We start from the raw sequence: 22,058 nt of genomic DNA, 5'->3' as shown, positions 1-22,058 counted from the left end.
GGGATAGCCTACTGCTGTGCCAAAATGTTTTTTTTCTTCATCCTGATTAGTTGGGAGTCTTGGTCTGTGTTTACTGGTCTTGCAGTTTGCTGTGTTCTGCTTGATTGATGTTTCTAATATCTTCTGTCTGTTTTGTAGCTTTTTTGTCTTGATTGGCTGGCAACACTGTGTTTCCTGTATTGGAGGCTTTTAGTGCGGCTTGGCTCTGAGTAAATGGACCTGGAATTTGACCTGGAAAACCAAGGCATATATGAAGTCCCCTGTGCATCATGCCCTGCCACATACATTAGACAGATCAATAGAAGAATAAGTACCCGCCTGGATGAACACAAAAATGCAGTAAAAAAGCTGGAACACACTTCCTCACTAGTCCAACACATGAAAGCAACAGGTCATAGCATCAATTTCAATGGCACCAAAATCCTAGCTACTGTAGAAAACCCCAGCTACAGAATTATCAGAGAAGCCATAGATTGAAAAAAGACCTGAAAGCATGAATAGAAGAGATGATTCCACCAGACTGTCAATTATTTGAAAGCCTGCACTCACAAACAAACAAACAAAATCTCCACACCACAAGCCAGGCCAACACCTGGGCACAAACAGATCCCCCTGATACCTTCAGTTCAAACACACTCCTATCAGGCATCCAGATGAAACCTAGCTTCCTAATAAATGATAGCCGTCCATTTACTCGGAGCCAAGCCGCACTAAAAGCCTCCAATACAGGAAACACCCTGTTGCCAGCCAATCAAGACAAAAAAAGCCACAAAACAGACAGAAGATATTAGAAACACCAATCAAGCAGAACAGCAAACTCCAAGACCAATAAACACAGACCAAGACTCCCAACCAATCAGGATGAAGAAAAAACCATTCTGGCACAGCAGTAGGCTACCCCCAAATTTAAAACTGAAACGGCCCGTGAAAGTCTGACTCACAGACAAACACAATACAAAAGCCTGATGATGGCAGATGAGATTCTGCCAAAACATTGCTACGACTTTAAAAGCATAACTATAATGACGTGGGAAAATACCCAAACAAAGCTGAATACCATATATATATATGGTATATATGAATACCATATATATATATGGTATATATGAATACCATATATATATATATATATCAAACAATAGTAAATAAAACACTCATTCCATTCCAATTACTTCTATCATTAATATTAGTTAGAATCTTTAACATTTCTTTTCAATTGAATATCATACTTCCTTGTGAACACTTATAAACTTTCCATAATTAATTCTTTTTTTCCATATTTCTCTTCACTTATATTTTTATAAATCATTAATAATAATTAAAATGTTCCCATCCTTTCCTAATTTCATTCTCTCATTCACTTTTATTTCATTTATTTATTAACAAACATTCCACTGCATTACAATAAGTATTTTATCCATCATTTTAATCATACATTGTTTCATATTTTCTAAAATTATTTCTATTTCTAATAGAACAATACTATCTTATGTACCTTTGCAGAATCCCTTTTTCAATTAAATTTTTACCCATTATCTCTAAATAGACTTATACTTTCAATCCTTACACATTTTCCCTGTTTCTCTATATCTTGTTTCTGTCTTTATAACTTCTTTCCTTTCCTTCTTCCCCCTCTTCTTCTCCCTCCCCTTTTTGCCCCCTTGTCTCTCTACTTCTAATCCTCTCTTCTGTGATCGTCTCTTCTGTTGCTTCCTAATATTGTAATTATTTTTCAAACTATTCTTTTTTTTTTCAAATCTTAAACTTTTCACTCTTTTTCCCCCCTTTCCTTTTTTCCCCCACATAAAATTACTTGATCATTAAAGATGGCTTCTTCTTTGTCCCAACCTTCTTGTTCTACAAGCGTTTCTTGTTTCTCATAGTTCCAGATCTCCATTTCTAAAAATTGAAATACAAAGCCAAAAGAACCTCTTCCTTCTTGTGCATCTTCTTGCTGTTTTGTAAGTTCCATCTTCAGTTCTTCTAAAAGTGAAGCCATTTTAAACACTTTTAAACAACTAGCCGATTGATTTTAGTCATTTAAATCCAATAGCCCAAAATCACCAAGTAATCCAAATAATCCAAAGCTGTTTCTTCTTGCTTCTTTTTTCCACTTTCTCTTCCTGGGGTTCTATTATTTTGTTACAAAGTTTCAGTTAGAATGTATCTTTTAGGAATCTTGTTAAGGTTTCACTGTAAGTTCCTTTTAGTTCCAGGCAGTCTCCTCCATTTTTCCAGATTCTGACCTTTTATTCTTTCCCTTTCTCTCCTTTCCTGCTTTTAAAGGTTTTTGAGTATCCAAAAGTCTTTATTATCCCTTTGACATTTTATTTTCAGCTTAAATGCCTATCGATGTCAAAGTGGATTTTGGTCAATTCCTTACTTAAATCTCTTAGCTGTCAGTATAAAGAAGGGAAGAAAAAAAAAAAGCCAAATCCTTTCCCTTCCTTCTCTCCATTGCTGCTTCAAAGTCTTCTTTGGGAACAATGTTATTTTTTATAGTTCAAATTCCAGGGTACCTTACGCTGTTGCTTTTTCAGTTTAACCCGGTCAACCAAAACTTTCTCTTCTTATCTTCCTCCTGCACATCCTTTTCTGGTCATGTTCTTCTTTGAGGTGGCCATTTCTGACCACCACTGCAACTGCCTTCGGGAAAGGGAGTAATGGCCAGCTGAGGAGGAGAGATGTGGCTCTCCTCGACCCTTCTGGCAGTCTCCCCCCTCTTCACCACCTCTATGGGATGGCTTAGCCCTGAATCCAGCCGGCTCGGGGCACTCCGGCGGTGAGTGAGTACACGGATCGAAACCGTGTACGATCGTGGATTTCGGTCTGTCACTGAAGAAGCTCAAACCAGAAGTCCTCATCTCTTCTATTCTGTTGGTATCATTATTATGATTATTATCTTTTGTTACTATGATTATTATTACTTTGTTATTTTGCATATATACTGAGAGCTTATGCACCGGAGACAAATAACTTGTGTGTTTAATCACATTTCACCAATAAAATATTCCGTTCTGTAACATAACATCTGCAGTTAAAAGCTGGCTAACCCATATGCCTGAAGCAATAAAAGTATGGCTATGAGGAAAGAAAGTAAAGATAGTAAAAATAGTGGTGCAGTCATTTTACTTGATCAGAATCACCATGTCAAAAAAGATTTCCCACATTATCTGGTTCATGCAATTTACAGCTTTAAAGGTACTATTGTTTAATATTTATAATAATAAACAAATAACTTCAAAATACTTCTGCCATTTGCTTTTTTAAAGTATAACTGGATATATTTGATAATTATTTTGACCTTTTCAATTAAATTAGAGATAAATTAATACAATACTAAAAACATATTATTTATTTCAGGTGCAGGTATTTGGATTGTACACAGGAGAAGAATTCCATGAAACATTTGATTGCCCGATTAAAGTATGGAATGTATTTTTATGTTAATTTATTCATTATCTTATTAATTTATTCTTTAACTTATTTAAATATTTTACTTCATTTTCAACAATATAGTACTGCTATGTTCAAAAATAGTTGCACTTATTCCGACAAGATAGGAATAACTGACAACGTGGCTTGTTAAATTAAAGTTACCTAATGATCTTTTGTGATTTATTTATCATCAGCCCAGAAATATGTTATATTAGGAGCCAGGTTGTGTAGGGTCTTAGGCCACAATAGAATGGAATTCAGTTGTGGAACTAATAGTTCAGTTGGTTACAATATTTCTCGGCCTTGGTACAGTTAGCCAGAATGATACTCCCAAAAGCTGGAAGATACTAACTAGGACAAAGATAATTGATAGAGTAAAAAGAAAGTAGTATTGATTTTAAGTTCAGAAAATAGATTTTAATTAATATTACTGTATATAATTCTGTATGAATTAATGTTTGCTTTTGCTTTTTGAAGGAATAACAGATATAAATAGTTAATTAAGGACAGCTGTCAGTTGCTAAGCAGTGCTATTGTAAAGCACAATGTCATAAGGTTGCGTTGCTTGGCAGCATCTTTTTGGCAATTTCATTTGTCATCATTAAGCAAATCCTGTGACATCGTTAAGTGCAATATCACATGTTTGCCCTTTAGGACCTCTTGCTGACTTCCTCATTGATTTTGCTATCAAATAGTAGTAGTGAAGAATGTAAATGACAATTGTATTACTGCAGATTGCTGTGACATTGTACCATGTTTCTCATAAAACACGACCCACCCCAAAAAGAAGGCCAAGCACTGTTTTGTACGCATGGGGTAAAATTAAGCCCTGTCCCCAAAATTTGGCCCTATTTATGTGCATGCGCAGCTAGTTTCTCACATTGCTTGCATTATGGACAATACAAGGTAGTGAGGGGAGGGGGGAAAGCCAGAGGGGGTAACTTGCCTCACATGCCCCACATGCCTCAACACCAGGCCACTTCTTTTGCGGCCTTGTCTGGCCAATGGGCTGCTTCTTTCTGTTTCTTCTTCTTCTTTTGGCTTCATGCAAGAAAAGCAGAAGAAGTCTTTCTTTCTTTCTCCCAAATTCCGCCAGAAATTAGCAGACCCTGCAATGCATCCTGCTCCAAGAGGCTGTGGTGGCATGACAAGTCTCACAGAGACTCATTTCTGGTGGAGTTTGGGGGAGAGAAAGAAAGATTTCTGCTGCTTCTGCTGCTTTCCTTGCATGAAGCCAAAAGCAGAAGCAGCAGAGTCCCTGGGAAATTCCCAAAAAATCTGCAGGATAATCCCCCACTCTGTTTTCCTACCGATCGATCGTTCTTTATTTGGGATTGCAGGATACCATCTCTCTCTCTCTCTCCCCCGGCAAGAACAGAGCTGGAAAACAGGTTAGTGAAGGAATGTGGCTGCCCTGGAGTGTGTGTGTGTGTGTGTGTGTGTGTTTGTGTGAGGGACCTGTGTGTGTGAGAGAGAGAGAGGGAGAGAGAGAGGGAGGGGGAGAGGGAGAGGGAGAGAGAGAGAGATAAAACATCACCGCCAGCCCTCTGAGGTTAGATTGAATCTCTCTCTCTCTTCCTCCCCACTCCCTCCTCTCTTTTTCCCCCCACTCCCCCAGTGGCAGTGGCGGAACTCAAGTGCCTGGCCGATGGTTTGGCCATGAAAGAAGTGGCCTGGGCATCAAGTGAGTCATGTGAAGGGAAAAATAGGACACCCCTTGAAAAGACAGCCTAGCTGTTTTTTCGTGAGTCACTAGAAAATAAGGCCCTGCCTTATTTTCTAAGAAACAGGATAATTACACACCAAGTACTCAGATCATCACTTGACTTCTGGGATGCTGTAACAAGTGGAATTTTGAGGACTGATCATAAGTACTACTTCAGAAAATCATTAACTAGGGACTACTGTAATCCTAGCATCGCAATACAAGTGTATTTATTTTTTTCTCTATTCAGATTGTTGCTGTTCACCCTCAGTTTGTGAGATCGCATTGTAAGCAGTTTGTAACAGGAGGAAACAAAGTAAGTTTTCTCATTTCATAAACTTGTAAAATTTGAGTAGGTAAGCTATAACAAGCATGTACTCAAGTCATATTTATTAGGAGTATGTTTAAACCTCTGAAATATACATCACTGTATAATATACAGTGCACAAGGTGTATTTATTTTTATGTGTATATCTTGTGTATAAGTATGTACACTTATCTTTTTTGTTTGGATTTGTTCAGTATTATAGTGAAGGAGATAGCTCTGTGCAGGCAAAAGGATGTAGGTATCTATGAGTCCTACAACAGAAGTGGCTGCTCAAAGCTGTGCATGGTGGACTTTGAATACAGATTAAAGCAAACAGGCCTCAGGCTCGGTACTAAAGATTGCACCCTGGAGATATATATCATTTGTGTTTTGCTTTGACCTGAAGACAAATGGTTTGCAGCTTAGTGAAACTATTTGCTGTGTGGAATCGAAAAGGTCTTGCTGTGTGACCATGCAATCCTTAGTAAATGTCCAAATGTGCATGCAGCTGTCAACTGGTGGTAGATTCTTGAATATAAAAAAAATGATGTTGGATAGAACATACAAACAAATTTGCATTCTGAACTATAGTTAGTGTTGCTTGCATGTATGACTTTGCTAGGCTATGATTCTGATTGATTCACATCAAGGCTTTTTTCCAGTATAGATTATTTTATTTATTTTCTTACGTATATTTCTCATTTGTATTTTCCACTCCCAATTCTCTGGTCATTTTTTTGTAGTTCTCCCCCTCTTCCTTTCATTTTACCCAAACATTGAGATGTATATATGAAAGAGGCAAATATTATAATTGGGATAATTTAAAAAATAAATTATAATTTACAAATTATTAGGCATTCTTAAATTACAAAATCAAATTAACTAGTGATGGACATAGAAGTGGCTTTTCTAACAAAATTATTCTGATTTATTCATTATGGTAATTGCATAAAGGAATAATCTATTAATAAAGAATAAGGTATTTTAGCTAGGAAATTTGTATGGATACAACGTTACTCTTTGAACTGGATTATTGCTTAAATAAGGCATAGCAAACTAAAACTAAATCAATATTTTCCTGATGATTCTGTCTTTTGAAGGGTCGTTTTCCTATTCTGGGGAAAAAACCCTTATCCTAAACAAGCAGATTGACAGCTTGAGGTCCTTCTATATTTTATTTGGTCTATGAATGCTCAAATGAGCATAAGTGATTGATATCTTATTTCAGCTCTTCATGATTTAATAATGTCCATCTTTCTATCTAGGACAGATCTGGTATCATTAATCTTTATACTGATCACCACCAAAATAGATTTTTGCAATGCAGCTTACACAAGGATGCCTTTGAAAAAAAAAACCAGAGATTGCACCAAATCATTGCTATAAAGCATTTATACACCTCTTCAATTGAGACCACATGCTCTTTAGGTGGTATACCAAACAACAAGAAAAAAAAGAAAAACTGTAATCAATGAATACAAAATAATATAAAACACAATAAATGTGCAATCAGAACCGAAACATTTATCATTTGGGTTCTCATCCTAATCTCAAGGCCTCAAGAAAGAACCAGGTATTAATTATCTTCCTAAAGGCCTTTTTGGTTGGAGCCTATCATATGTCAACAGGAAAATTGTTTCAGAAGACAGGGATCATCTGCCTTCTTGGTCCCAGAAGATGACATGCTTCAGTGAAGGGGCCCAGAATGTGCCTTCCCTATCAGAGTGTTTGGGGTGGGTAGATACCCTTGAGAGTAATCAGCCTTGCAATTAAGCTATTCCTATGCCATTTAGGGCATTACAGGTAATTACCAATACCTTGAACTACAGTTAGAAGCTTATTGGGATCTGTGCAGCTTGCGAAGCACAGGTGTTTATAAGACCATAACAAGAAATATTCATAACAATCTGCACCATTGCACTGAACCTTTTGAATGGTCTTCAAGGGCATATACAGTATACTGCGGTAGTACAGTGAAGAGATAAGTTAGGTGTGAGTGAGTATGAACAGAGTCCCCCAGTCTATGAAGTACAGGTCAAAGTTGTGCAAAGATCACATTGACCAGCTATCAAGTAGGAATTTCAAATAGGAATTGTTAGTATGTATGAAGAGAATTTTCTTCAATCTGTTTCCATTCTAACAAGTTGTATTTCAACTATCATAATTCCCAACTATCATGGTAGATGTTTGAGATGAAGTAACAAAGGCAATCATAAAATTTGGGGTATGGTATTTTGCCCTTGACCACAGTTCTACTATGGTGTTCTTTTATGTTATCAAGAGAACTTGGTATCATACAAAAGAAATATGCTCTTCTTTTGACCAATGTCTAAAGGGCTGACTAACTGAACCATTCCTGCTCTTCTCATACTATAATTAAGTATAGGAAACATTGAATGGAACACTTGGCAGAAGATGGTAATCTTACAATAATAATACATTGTAAATAACAGGGCATTCCTAGTCCTGTTGGAATCTTGTGGCATAAAGAAAAAATAAATAGTGCTACTGTGAGCCATAACCTTCTACCCTTAAAAGATGGTCTAATCTTAAAACGTAATAGGATAAAATGCTAAATTGCTAAATGAGGGTGGAGAAGCTGAAATAGAAGGTCTTCAGTTACCTCTTAAAGAGATGCCACATTTTTAACTTTCTAGCTTAAATGAATTTTTTACATAGCTATTTTAAGTATGTTTAAAAAAATTAAATAGCTAAAATTTTGAAAATGGAAAAAAGAACTGAGAACACACCAATTTTGAAATAATCTGTTGATTGCTGATTTTTAAGTACCTTAAACTTTTGGATAAAATATATCTTACCTTAATATGTTTACAAATTAGAGCATAATATAAATATTGAAGAACATAGGTCTACATTTTGTTGAATGTCAGATAGCTTTCCACTGTCAGTTTTCGATGAATATGATCATCTTTATTGATGACTAAGAAATATATACATTAAGTATATTAATTGAAGAAGTGCATTTTTCCAGTTTGTTGATGCTGCTCATCCCCTTACTGTTTTAAGATTCTTATTTTCTGAAAGTTGTTTTACAGTAAACTTTAGTATAATTTGTTAATAATTATTGCCAGAGGGGGAGGTCTCTGACACTTCCTGGAGAAAAATGGAATGACAAATAATCTAATGCAAATATAAAGTTTCTTTCAATTGAGCTTGTCTCCTAAGAATCTTTTTGACATGTCGGGCCAATTTTCTTGCCAATAACATGGAAATGGTACATCACTCTACTGTACCTGGACCTACATGATGATATGTCTCATGAGCTAGTAGAACTGCAGGGTGGATTTGAAAAATGTATGAAGAATTCACATTATATATAGTCTTTTTTATATGTACACACAAAGACATGTTAATTGATCTTAGACAAAAAGCAAAGGGTAATAATTTCTGCTATATGAAATTAAAGAATCACATCTACATTAGATCATTAAGTGCAGAATATAGGTGAAGCAGAAATATTTTGAATAGTTGTTGGTATTTCAGGAATAGCTGTAGGATTTATATTTTTCCTGATAATCTTGCAAATATCTTGCTATTGGTTTTTTTTTAATTGCCTGGATTTTTAGTGTCAGCAAATACATGCTTTGTAAGTAAGTGCCCTTTATTTCTGAACCCCATAATATGTGCTTCATAATAACTGTTTAGATCACTTTGACAAATTATTAAATTGTCACTATACTGTTTGCAAGACAGTCCATTTTTAGAAACAGGGTAGTCAGCTGTTTGATGCAACATTGGTAGATGAAGAGGACCAGAAAAGAAAGGCAGATTGCTTTGTAAGCTATAAAATGTCAGTCAGTAAATACTGAGAAGTCCTATTTAAGTGAAGTAAGAGTAATACCACAGCAATGTCTCTTCAGGTATTGGAAGATTTACTTTAAATTGTGTACACTTTAGAGTTGTAGTAACTTTTAGCTTGGAATTGCTGTCTGAAATAAATTCCCTTTAAAATGTTGAAATAATATTCTGTGCATCTCTAAGTTGTGCTGAACAACTAGGAGTACAAAAATATATTTTCCACTATTGATATATCTGAACCTGGTGCTAAAATTAGATCTAGTTGCCCTAGGTCAGGGGGGTTAAACTCACATTGTCACAGCATCGTCACATGACGTATTGTGACTTTTTTCCCTTCACTAAACTGGGCGTGGGAGTGGCCAGCAGGTGAGATCTCCATCTTTTAATTTGAATCACATTTTAGAAATAGATGCACATTAATTTTAGAAATAGATGCAGCTGTCAACTCTGCAATTACTCTTACAAAAAACTTCCACCAAAACAGAAACTTTTTTTCAGTAATAGAGATGAGCTATAAAAATGGTATAAAATATGTTAGAAAATCTGTATTTTTCTTTCACTTAAACATTCAGACTTCCATCTCTCTTTCCAACCTGATATTCAAATGTTGCAAATATTAGATAATCATGTAGCAAATATTGGAGTAGGAAAGAAAATTTCAGAATCCCCTGATGGAAAAACTCTCATTTCCTTGTTCATATTTCCTACATTTCTATTTATTTATATTTTTATTATTTTTATAAACAAGGCAGTGAATTTACCTAAAACTTCTTTCTCCTCTTTTCCCACAACCACCACCACTCTGGGCTGGGCTGAGAGAACATGGCTCAAAATCACATAGCTGGCTTACATTCCTAAAGTAGAACTTGAACTTACAGTCTCCTCATGTCTAGTCTGGTGCTTAACTACTAGATCAAACTGGCTCTCTTGGACTTGTTTGTTTGACTTTCTTTTCTCTTATTCTGATGGCTTTTGTTATGTTTGGCAATAGGATCATTGTATATCTGCCATTGTGATCCTATTGGTTTATAAAATAGTTTGGATCTTCTTTATTTAGTAAATTTGATGTGAGCATCATGGCCAGTTCATGATTTTTAATTTTGATGATTACTAACTTAACTATATTTGTGAATGTTCTGCTTTTTAGAATGATGTCCAAAAAGTGTCTTGTAATATCATCAGTTTTCATAAATCAGGATTTCTGTCCTTAGAGTGCATTCAAATGACAACATTTTTTATTTAGTTTTGCATATTAAATATTCATACTAGCAGCTAAAGAACAGTAATAATTCAACTTTTTTTCTCTTAAATCTTTATATTGTAATTGAGAATATAAATTACTCAGAATATAATTGATCAATATAGTAAATCATTTTTCTGGAGAAGGAAAGAAATAGAAATGTAATTTGTGGTGCTTACAAATAGAAAGGTAGCTTGAAAACTTTCTTCTTGAAATTAATCGTTCTTTTAAAACCTGTTCTAGAATGCCATTTCTGTTACTTTTTAAAATGTCAATTTTTCAGTTGAAGTTTCAGCCCACTGATAATGTATCTTATTTAAGATTTCTAATTAAGATGACTGAAGAATCTTTTAGACATATTCAAGACTAAACTATATATAATTAGCATTAGTGTTAATTTTGTTTCAACACTTTGTTAAATTGAAACAGCTGTCTTATTTTAATTTACTGTTGCCTGAAGCTAGATTTGAATAACTGTCCAGATTTGTTCTAGTGCATTTGTTATGCATTATGAATTCTTAGACTTGGTCTAAGTAACAAGTATTTCTAAACAGAAAAGTAGAGCTATTTAGCCTACAGCATGAGCTGTTCAGACTTTGAACCACTGAAACTTTATCTCATATTTTTTAACAGTTCATAGAAAAGGTAACAGACATTGAGCACCTTTCAAGGCTATTCTATAAAACAAGAGTTGTGGTTAGATTATAGACATTCTTCAGAAATAACAGTACAGGCCTCAGGGAATAATGCCTAAAGGCTAGTACTAAACTGTAAATTTTGAAATGTAGTAAGAAAAGTATATAATTAGGAGATATCTTAATTATAATTAAGTTTAGTTAAATGCAAATGATGTTTAGGTGCTAATTCCACTTATTGATGTTTGGAATATGGCTGCCATACATAGCACAAAGGCTAAGAAGCATCCTTTTGACCTAGAAGACTAATATGTATCTCTGATCTAGAAAAACAGATTTGTACTTGGGAAATATTTGTTATAGCTACCTTGACCTCAAAAGGAGAAAGCATTGCATGGAAGAAGACATAGACTGCTTGAAGTTGATGTTACAATTTTGCTTTCCTTGAGTTGGATGAAACTTTGCTGAAGTAATTGGAAAGAATACAACACAACTTCAAGCCTTTTTAGCTCCTTACCTCCCAAACAATTCTTACATATTTGCAGTGAGGACTCCCATGTTATGGGTAATTGAAGACACTTTGAAGACACTTCAAATGTGTCCTGTGTTTACTAACCCACTAGTGGCATGGAATTCATCTCTATGCCAAGATCCCTAGAGAACCCCCCCTCATCTGTGTCCCTAAGTGAATGGATGGAGTCTTTAAAGAAGGGGTGGGAAAACACCAAGCGGGCCCTGTGGAAAGTTGCAAGAACCTATAAAACACAAGCTGACAAATGCTGAAGACCCCAAGAGCCACTTCTGGTTGGAAGCAAAGTCTACCTATCAACCAAGTACCTCAGACTAAAATTCCCATGCAAAAAGTTAGAGCCGAAGTTCATAGGTCCTTTCCCAATAGTAAAAGTGATTAAGCCAGTTACAGTACAACTTGGCCTCCCTTGCTTGCTAGGGAAAGTGCATCCAGTCTTTCACAGTAGCTTGTTAAAACTGGCAGTAGGCTTCCTGAACAGATCAGTAAATTGGGTAGCTCCAAAACCAATAGTAGTGCAGGAAGAGACACATTATGAGGTGAAGAAGATTTTAGATTCAAAATTGCATAGGGGCAGATTGCAGTACCTTATGCAATGGAAGGGAAACCTGTTGAGGTAATTCCCGTTAGGTGAATGTATGCACACAGGGAGACGTAGTGAGAGTGGTGAAGAATATCACACAACCAGCACACAGATACACTGTATAGTAAAAATGTAGGTTTTTACTTCCAATAAATGTTTAAGCAAAGTCCAACAAAACAGTCCAAGTCATTCACGGTTAAAGCAGTCAGTTTTCAGTCCAGGGATATGTCGCAGCGAGCGACCGGTCCGTTGCTCCGTCTGCGTTCTTTCGCTGCCTATGGAGTTCCCCACAGGGAAGAAGTTTAGAGGGACCCTCGCAAGGGTGAATACCAATAACAGACACCAGACATCCGATTGTTTTCATAGGAGGCAGCACTTCACACCCGAGGCAGATGGATTGACCCAGGCAGCAGCAGCCGCAGCAGGAGGAGGGGGAGGAGGAGAAGGAGGGGGACCTGGAGAAGGAGCTGAGAAAGCGGCCTCGGGTGCTCTGTACAAACCTCATTTATTAACCTCTTTCAAGCGGGTGGGGGAGCACACAGGGGGGTAGCAGAGTTTTACCTTATATGGAAGAAGATCATAAACAAAGAACAAAGTATGTGATAGTTTGCAAGCTTGCAAATATGCTTATCATATTGGCTATGGTGTCCTGGGAAGAAAAGCAACAACAGTCAGTGTTTCGTGATATTGAAACATTATTCAGTTGGCTAAAACAAGGTCATTGGATACGTGCAAACATCCCTGTATCCGTGTTTGACAATGTCTGCTTAATGGTGGAATAGCCACAATTCCTCCTTTTTATTATTTTTGTGATGCTGTCTCCAGGTAAAGTCCTTTTTCCCCTGAAATGGATTCAATGGGTGGCAACAAACCCTTCGGTTTGTTGAGATCCTGTTGTACCAATTCATACGAGAAGGAACACTCACCTTCTGACTCTTCATCACTCATATCCAATAAGGCTCCTTTGGGAGCATAGGAGGCATTGCATCTATTTCATTCTCTGACTCTTCGTCAGAAGACCATTCCAACAGAGGCTGTTTAACGGAATCTTTGGATACAATAACAGATGTGAGAAAACTGACCGTTTTTGAGTATTACTGATTTCACTATCAAGTGCTTGTAGCGACCTTGTAAGAATTTTAGCAATCGTCCCATAACACATGGACCTATTAAACAGGCAAGGCATAGCAATATCAGAGGACCGGCTACAGCAGACAACAGGGTAGTTAACCATGGAGAATAATTGAACATGCCTTGATACCATGCTTGATTCTGTTGTCGCTCATTTTCTCTATCCTTCAATCGTTTGCGTAATTCAGCCATTGAATCTTTAACAATACCTGAGTGATCAGCATAAAAACAGCATTCTTCTTTTAAGGCTACACATAATCCCCTTTGTTTAAAAATAGCAGATCAAGACCTCTTCTATTCTGCAGGCGACCTCAGCCAGAGAAGTGAGCGAGGCCTGGAGTGCAGAGATCGAGGTCTCAATACGTTTAAGATCTTCATCTACTTGTAAACTAAGTGCTGCTACTTGTTGATGACCAACAGCCAGAGCTGTGACCCCAGTTGCTGCGCCAGCAGCACCAAGGCCCAACAACAGAGACAATGTGAGAGCTGTGACAATTTCTCTTTTTGTGAAGTGGAAATTTTGGGGGTTCTAACACATTAACAAGTTCCGGCCCTGGGTAATAAGTTATCTTGGGGAGCAATTTTACTTGTATGCAAAAGGATTTTTGAGCAATGAGAACGTCCCCATGAACACAGGCTGTGGCTCCCGTGGAGCATGCCCAAACAGAGTTGTTACCTGGAATGAAATACTGACCCGGAGGCGAGCAGTTATGTTGTTTCAGAAGAGGTATATAATGGGTTATATCCACCATGCCCGGTAAAGGATGTGATGGCTAACCGTTCTTTGGGCAAATAGACTTGGCAATGATGACCTAATGAAACATTATGACAATACTTGGAATAATTAGCAGGGATATTTCCCAAACAGCATCCTTGACCTATTATGTCAGTAACCGTGATGGAAGAAGTATTCCATCGGCATCCGTTATCTGAGGTGGAATTGCGAATGGGTTCATCTGAGGCTACTGCATCATAAAAGGGTGGCAGATCAGATAGGCAGAGCCAGCATTGGTCCGTTTGGAGGAGTCATTAAGGGTGGCTTTTAACAATGCAAAAGAAGAATTAACCAATTGAATTAATGGATTGGCCTGAGTGTCAGATTTTTGTAAAAAGGCAGACTTCAAATTTTGATTTGGACCTATGTCATACGTGGGCAAAGACATTGTTAAGCGAATAGTGAAAATGTTACCTTCATCCCTATGACCATCCCATTGCCGTCCCCCCATGTAAACCCTGACATCCATTGTTGTTGAGTCAATGTCTTCCCTTTTTCGGTAAAGGTAATGGTGAGCGGGTTCAGTCTCTGGCCACAACATGGCCACGAAGAGCAGGGAAGGTGCCTCACAGTGCGGGTAATGTTGATATAATCTCCTTTGGTGAGGGGTGACTACCGAATGTGGCCAGTGGACACACAGTTCCATTTTTTACAATACCTATCGATTGGACCACCACAAGCAGCGCGGATTCGCGGTACTGTGAGCAGGACAAAAGTATAAAGGAAAGTTATGAGCAGGATTTGGAGTGCAAGAGCCTTGTTTGTCCCATATATCAGCTTGCAGTTTTTGTCAGCAAATTTCTGACCCCAGTACCCATTTCAGCAAAGTCTATGGATAATGGGGAAACCATAGCCACAGAGTGTAGTTGGTGGTGCTATTAAGAACTTGTCCTTGAACGTCCAGGATAGTCCAGGTATAGGTATGTGGTTGATGTGCATTCGCGGAGACTGCTCGAGGAGATCGACGGACACGATGGGTGGTGTGTGGAGCGTGCTGTTGATACAAAGTGAGAGTCAATCGGGAGGAAGTGGTAAATCCATTGACCATTTTTTGTAATTTCACACTGGTACTGTCCATAGTCAGCCAATCGCACGTGGTGAAGGGCCAGGGTTGTAGCCTTCCCAAAATGAGAAGTGATGGAATATTGGGTGTCATCTGTCAACAGAGTGTCATTTGAAACTACCTCCAAATAGTTCCCTTCTTTTTTTTACCGGAGAGCGTTGGACACATTCCATGGCGTTGGAAATGGAGCTGAGACCCGGAACTGCAGGGTATCTGAGGCGACTGCGTCCGGATGAGTGTGGTTGTTTTGTGAGAAGTGCCATCGAGGGATGAGGCGATGTCTGCGGTCCAAGGGTGACTTATAACGGCCTGGCCAATAAGATGGAAGAGTAGATCTCCAAAGGCAGGCAGCAGAATCGCAGGGTGGAATGCAGCAGTGAAGGTGTCTCTCCAGGCGTTCGAAAGAAGAGAGACGTTGGAGTCAAGCAGCTGTAGCCAGGATAGAAACGGTGGGGATAGGGGAGGAAAAGCAGAAGAGGGGTAGACAATAAGAGAACAGTATGATTGAGGTAAGTATGATTAAAAGAAAAGCCTAAACAAGAATAGGAGCCAATTGTTTGCGAAGTTACCTGTATAGTCAGAGAAATGAAGCAAGGAAATAATAATATGAGAGTGATTTCTGAAGCAGGCAGAAGAGTGTGGCCATTATGCTGAAAGGCATAATTGCAGGCAGGAAGAGAATTGTCTTCATAAGTAAAGGTTACTGTGCTGTGAAGCGGGGCTAGGATAACCCCTGGAGATGCATTAAAAAGAGTGAAAAGACTGGAAATATCATTGTCAGCAAGAGGGTGAGAGATAGAGGAGTCGTGGCCATTGGGTGGCCCATGGTAGGGCGGACACAACGGGCAGGAACCCAAAGCACTTTGTCAGGAAGTTGTACTGCAGCGTATCCTTTTCCCCACGTGATGAGCTGTGCAGGGCCTTTCCACGCAGGATCTGGAAGTTGCCTGAAATAGACAAGAGGGCGAGAGGAGGGGGCACTGGCTTGGTAAAATGGCGAGAAGCAGCCGTGAAGAGGGAGAGCCAGTGAGGTTAAGAAAGTTAAGAGCATAGAGTGTAATGTTCAAGATGTTTTGTAACGCCGGGAGGTTCGGGGGCCTAAGCCCTTTTTTTCCGTGTGCCGATCAAGGGCATTTTCAAAGTTTGGTTTGCCCTTTCCACAATAGCCTGACCTTGGCTATTGAATGGTATACCGAATTTATGAGTGATGGCCCACTTATGACAAAAAACTCAGCAAAGGAGAGAGCTGACATAAGCAGGACCATTATCTGTTTTGAGAATTTTTGGACATCCCAACGTTACGAATGTTCGAATACAGTGATTAATAACATTTTTAGTTGCCTCTCCTCTTTGCAATGTTGCCATAATAAACCCTGAATAAGTGTCTACGGACACATGAATGTATTTCCAGGGAGCAAAGGGAGGATAGTGAGTAACGTCCATCTGCCATGTGTCACAAGCTTGGATACCCCTGGGATTAACACCCTCAGGGATACCTCTAGCCTGGAGATTACATGTGGGACATTGTTGGATTATTGCTGTGGCTTCCTGGTACGTAATCCCGGTGCTGTACCAGGGCCTTCTTATTTTGATGGAAATAGTCATGACTCTCCCCAGCCGAAAGTGGTTGAGGAAAAGGGGAGGAGGTCATGATTTTGCAGGCCTCATCGGCCATATGATTGCCTTCTGATAAAAATCCAGGCAAGTGTTGATGACTTCTAATGTGAGCCACAAATAAGGGCTTACTTCTTTCCTTCAGTAGCGCTTGGAGCTGTAAAAAAAGTGTCATGAGAGAGGGAGGGGTAACAGGGGAGATATAGGCATCAAACATGCAAACAGCCATTTGAGTGACATACATACTATCAGATATGATATTTAAAGGTTGCTGTGGAAAAAGAGACAAGGCTAATGAGAAAGCAGCCAATTCAGCCTGTTGTGCTGATTTCTTTTTGATAACAAAAACAGGAGTGTTGTAAGGACTTGTAGATGGCTCAATATGCCCCTCCGTAAGCTGTTGCTGAACAAGAAGGTGCAATGCTTCTAACTTTTCTTTGCTAAGAGGCCATTGATCAGTCCATACAGGCAAAGATGTTTTCAATGTGAGAGTTAATGGTGCAATAGACATATTGAAAGAAAGCAAAGACTTTACACAGAGATGTTAGGGTAGTTGAATATAGGCATGAAACTGAGAAAGCAAATCACGTCCCCATAGATTGCAGTGCAGGGGAAGAACATAAGGCTTAAGATATGCTGTTATAGTTGAATATGGAGTAGAAGCAGAGAGCCAATTAGAGCTGACCTTAGCGGCTTGAGCTCCGCCTACGCCTTGCACTGAGGCAGCCTCGGTAAGAGACCAAGTAGGTGGCCACTCAGCAGAGCAGATGACAGAAACATAACCATTCAAGGTAACAGACAGGGTAGGTTTAGAAGCGTGCACAGGTTGCTGTAATGCAAATAGGGAAGGCGGATCAGTAAGTGGCATTAAGATAAGCGTAGCGACCACAGTCCCCTTTTTAAGGAAAAACAGCGATCCCCTATTGCAGCAAGAGCTAGATTATTGAGAGCAGAGGAGTCATATAGATAAGGAGCAGCAACAATACCTTCTATAGTGAGAGTGGAATTGGGAATGAGCAGAATAGGCAATGAGGGAGGCAAGGGTGTTAAAAGAGTTGCAGTTAAAGGAAGCGTTACAACAGCACCAGGGTCATCATACACAAGGTCTTCAGATAACACTACCGGGAAAGTGGTAGTGGGGAGGTCAGCCTTAGTAGCGGGGGCTAGCTGAGGGCCCCATAGTTAGTTTCCGAAGGCTGAGCAGAGGGGGTTACTACGACACTGCGAAGCCCAGTGAAAGCCTTTACGACAGCGAGGACAGATAGTTTTTGGTTTTTTAGAATCAGGAGGCGGAGGGCCCCTAGCTTGGCTGCGGGGTGCCCCTCCTCCTCCCGGCATCCGACACTGACTTTTAAAATGTCCAGGCTTGCCACAGTTGAAACAATTGCCATTACGAGTTAAAGCAAAAGCGTCAGGAGAGGAAGCGGAAGCAGGGAAAGAAGAAGAAATAGCTGCAGCAAGCGCATCCATTTTATGGGAGGTTGTGCCAACAATTCTACAAAGCTGGAGAAACTCAGCCAAAGTAACCCCTGGCTTGTTAGCAACAGGTTGCAAAATCTTTTGACAGTCATGATTAGCATTAGAAAAGGCCAATTTCATGAGTAATTCCTGTTTAGCAGTAGCATTGTCAATCTGACGATCCAATGCAGTTTGCAAGCGACTAATGAAAGAGGCATAGGATTCATCAGGATTCTGCATTACTTTTAAAAAGGTTTGGGTGGATTGTGAGTCTGTATCATCCACCCATTTTAAAGCATTCATTGCACACATATGAATGATGGCAAACGCACGGCGGGGACAAGTCTGTTGTTGAACTAAAGTGGCAAATTGTCCTGTCCCTTTAAGATGAGCTTCCGTGACTGCTGCCGGCAAACCTCGCCTTATTTCTACATCAACACATTTTTCATACTCAGACTGCCACACAACATATTGTGCTGGGGTCATAAGCATAGAAAACAACATTTTCCAATCATAGAGCAACATGACAGTATTACCAGAAACTAAGGAATCAAGTATGCCTCTAGTGTAAGGTGAATGCAGACCATAATTAGTTACAGCATCTTTTATGTTTTTCAAGACCTTAAATTCAATGTTAGTGTGTACAGGGTTGCCGCCACCTCCCGGGGGAAGGGCAAGAGGGAAGGCAGAAAGAGTTTCAGAATCATCCAACAGTAGAGGGGAGGAAAGGAGATTGCTAATAAGGCCTCCTCGAGGAATTAGTGGAGAGGAAGAAGGAGTGGGGGCAGAAGGGGGAGGATTAGAAGATTCTGCAGGATTGATGTAAGGTGGTGGAAGAGAGGAGTTTCCACCTGTGCCACAAGAGGATCTCCAGATTTAGCAGGATTAGTTGAGGAAGAAGAAGAGAGGGGGTTTAGAGGTAAGAGGTGCAGCATTCTCTTTTGGAGGATAGAGTGTGTTTAATGCTGCCATGACAGCCCGCCAAGATGTTAATATTTCAGGCGGGGCTCGGGGGATATCGTGTAGATATTTCCCCAATTTCTGCCATGAGGAGTGTCGGAGTGTTCCCTTTTCAGGATAAGATGGACAATGTTCCTCTATATATGTCAATAAGTTAGTCAATAATTTTTTTGAAAGAGGATATACAGTGGTGCCATTAATTTTTTGAAATGAATTAGCCTTCTTCACTATAGTATAAAGTTCGTCCCTATGACTTGACGAAACTTTGGAAGGTGAGGAGCCCATTACTTACGATTGTACGATGCCTTTGCCAGGTGCGTAAGAACGGGAGTGAAGGATATGCACCTCTAGACAGAGATCACACCTTTGAGACAGCGAAGGCAGACGGATCCCGGACGAGCCCCCAGTTGTCGCAGCGAGCGACCTGTCCGTTGCTCCGTCTGCGTTCTTTCGCTGCCTATGGAGTTCCCCGCAGGGAAGAAGTTTAGAGGGACCCTCGCAAGGGTGAATACCAATAACAGACACCAGACATCCGATTGTTTTCATAGGAGGCAGCACTTCACACCCGAGGCAGATGGATTGACCCAGGCAGCAGCAGCCGCAGCAGGAGGAGGGGGAGGAGGAGGAGGAGGGGGACCTGGAGAAGGAGCTGAGAAAGCGGCCTCGGGTGCTCTGTACAAACCTCATTTATTAACCTCTTTCAAGCGGGTGGGGGAGCACACAGGGGGTAGCAGAGTTTTACCTTATATGGAAGAAGATCATAAACAAAGAACAAAGAACAAAGTATGTGATAGTTTGCAAGCTTGCAAATATGCTTATCATATTGGCTATGGTGTCCTGGGAAGAAAAGCAACAACAGTCAGTGTTTCGTGATATTGAAACATTATTCAGTTGGCTAAAACAAGGTCATTGGATACGTGCAAACATCCCTGTATCCGTGTTTGACAATGTCTGCTTAATGGTGGAATAGCCACAGGGATAATCCAAATAACCAAGTCCAGTATCATAAACAGTTCAGTAAAAGACTTACATCAAATCCAAGACTAACGATGATCAGCAACAGTCAATAGGGAAAAATGCAGGAACGGCAACACTCTCAACAACAACAGAACAGAACAACCCAGGTTTCTGGCTCCATTTTATGGTCGTTTGAGGAACCACACCCAATTACAATTTTAGCATTCCCTTAAAGAAACAATATTAAAATGTCTATCCTGGTTTATATATTTCCAACCCAAATGTTAGGTAACTTACATTCCTAACATTCTCCCCTTTGGGTAGGACAATATATACAACCTTATATTCTAAATCCATAATCCTTACAGCAAGCCTTATGCTTTACAGAGCCTTAGGCTTTTGTAAAATGATCTGCGATATTATTTTCTGACATACAGTATTCCAGCTTAATCATCTTACTTTTCACATATTGTCTCACCTTTAAATATTTTAAATCTATGTGTTTTGATCTTGTCTTAGCAGCAAGATTTGAAGCCATCTGTATTGCTGATTGGTTATCTTCAAAAACAATAGAATCTGTTACATCAATTCCCATATCAATCAATAGTTGCTTATAATAAACTAAATCTGTACATAATAAAGACAAACATTCAGCCTTCATTGTTGATAAACTTAGATGTTTCTGTGGAATAGACCTCCATCCAATCAACACTTTTCCTAATAATACTACAGTCCCTGACGTAGATTTACATGTATTTATGTCTGTAGTGAAACTTGCATTGGCATATGCAGTAAACTTAGTTCATTCTTAGGCTCCAAATACAATGCATAATGCGTTCTTTGTTTTAGATACCTTAACACACTCTTAGCAGCTTGCCAGTGCCTTTCAGTTGTCTCAGCATTAAACCTCGCTAATCGGTTAACACTGATGCTATATCTCGCCTTGACCAATTACTGAGATAAGATAAACTACCAATCAAGGATTGATAAATGTTCTTCTCAAAAATAGGACTTTGAACATCACTATGGCTAAACTCCTGGCTCATTGGTGTTTTAGCCAGTTTACAAAGTTCCATTTTAAAACTTTTTAGTAATTGGTTAATTTTATCTGCCTGTGAGTTTTTGCATCCTCCCCTAGTTCTATCTATCTTTAAACCAAGATATTGTTTGATTTCTCCTAACTGTTTTATCTTAAATTTCTGTTCTAACAGTGAAATTATTTCAGTAGCTTCTTGTTCAGTTTTGGTGATTAATGCTATGTCATCAGTAAATGATAACAATGAAATTACACCATTACTTTCTCTTTTAAACAAACATGGATCAGCCATGCCAGCTACAAAATCTATTTTAATTAATTCTTTAACTATACATTGGTTCCACTCATATCCTGATTGCTTCAAACCATAAAGAATCTTTTTTAATTTCCAGCAATCAGTTGTTTTATCAGTTTTGATACCTAAAGGTTTCTTTAAATATATAGTGTGTTGCAACAGTGCATGCAGATATGCTGTCTCTACATCCAAATGATTTACAATGTATTTCTCCTTAGCTGCCCACACTAAAGCTGCCCTTAATGTAGTAGCCTTCAGACTAAGTGCAAACATCTCATCATAGTCATTTGCTGTCTGATTAAACCCTTGTGCTACTAACCTGGCTTTATGGGTAACAGTCCCATCTACATCTGTCTTCAGTTTACATATCCATTTACATCCTATGGCATGTTTATCCGGTGGTAACTTAACATTTTCATATACCTCCAATCTTTTAAAAGATTCTAATTCCTTATCCGTTGCTTCCTGCCAAGCAGCCTGATCCTTAGTAGGATACAATTTTAGTTCATTATA

The 22,058-nt window shown here is 39.0% G+C and overlaps 2 protein-coding genes across 2 annotated transcripts in view; one reads left to right on the top strand and one right to left on the bottom strand.

Annotated features, from left to right (window-relative positions):
* Positions 1-22,058, bottom strand: part of LOC148124062 (uncharacterized) — a 247,060-nt gene that overhangs the window by 14,863 nt on the left and 210,139 nt on the right. The window lies entirely within an intron of this gene.
* Positions 1-22,058, top strand: part of VPS41 (VPS41 subunit of HOPS complex) — a 197,998-nt gene that overhangs the window by 101,565 nt on the left and 74,375 nt on the right. Inside the window, exons 6-7 of the mRNA XM_026702255.2 lie at positions 3,364-3,426; positions 5,394-5,459. Coding sequence (XP_026558040.2) covers positions 3,364-3,426; positions 5,394-5,459 — 129 coding nt within the window. The remainder of the gene's footprint in view (positions 1-3,363; positions 3,427-5,393; positions 5,460-22,058) is intronic.

This window comes from Pseudonaja textilis, chromosome Z (genome assembly GCF_049901715.1).
Source record: "Pseudonaja textilis isolate UNSWEBS1 chromosome Z, rPseTex1.2, whole genome shotgun sequence".
Classification (NCBI taxonomy): domain Eukaryota; kingdom Metazoa; phylum Chordata; class Lepidosauria; order Squamata; family Elapidae; genus Pseudonaja; species Pseudonaja textilis.
This window is presented reverse-complemented; position numbering and strand designations above follow the sequence as displayed.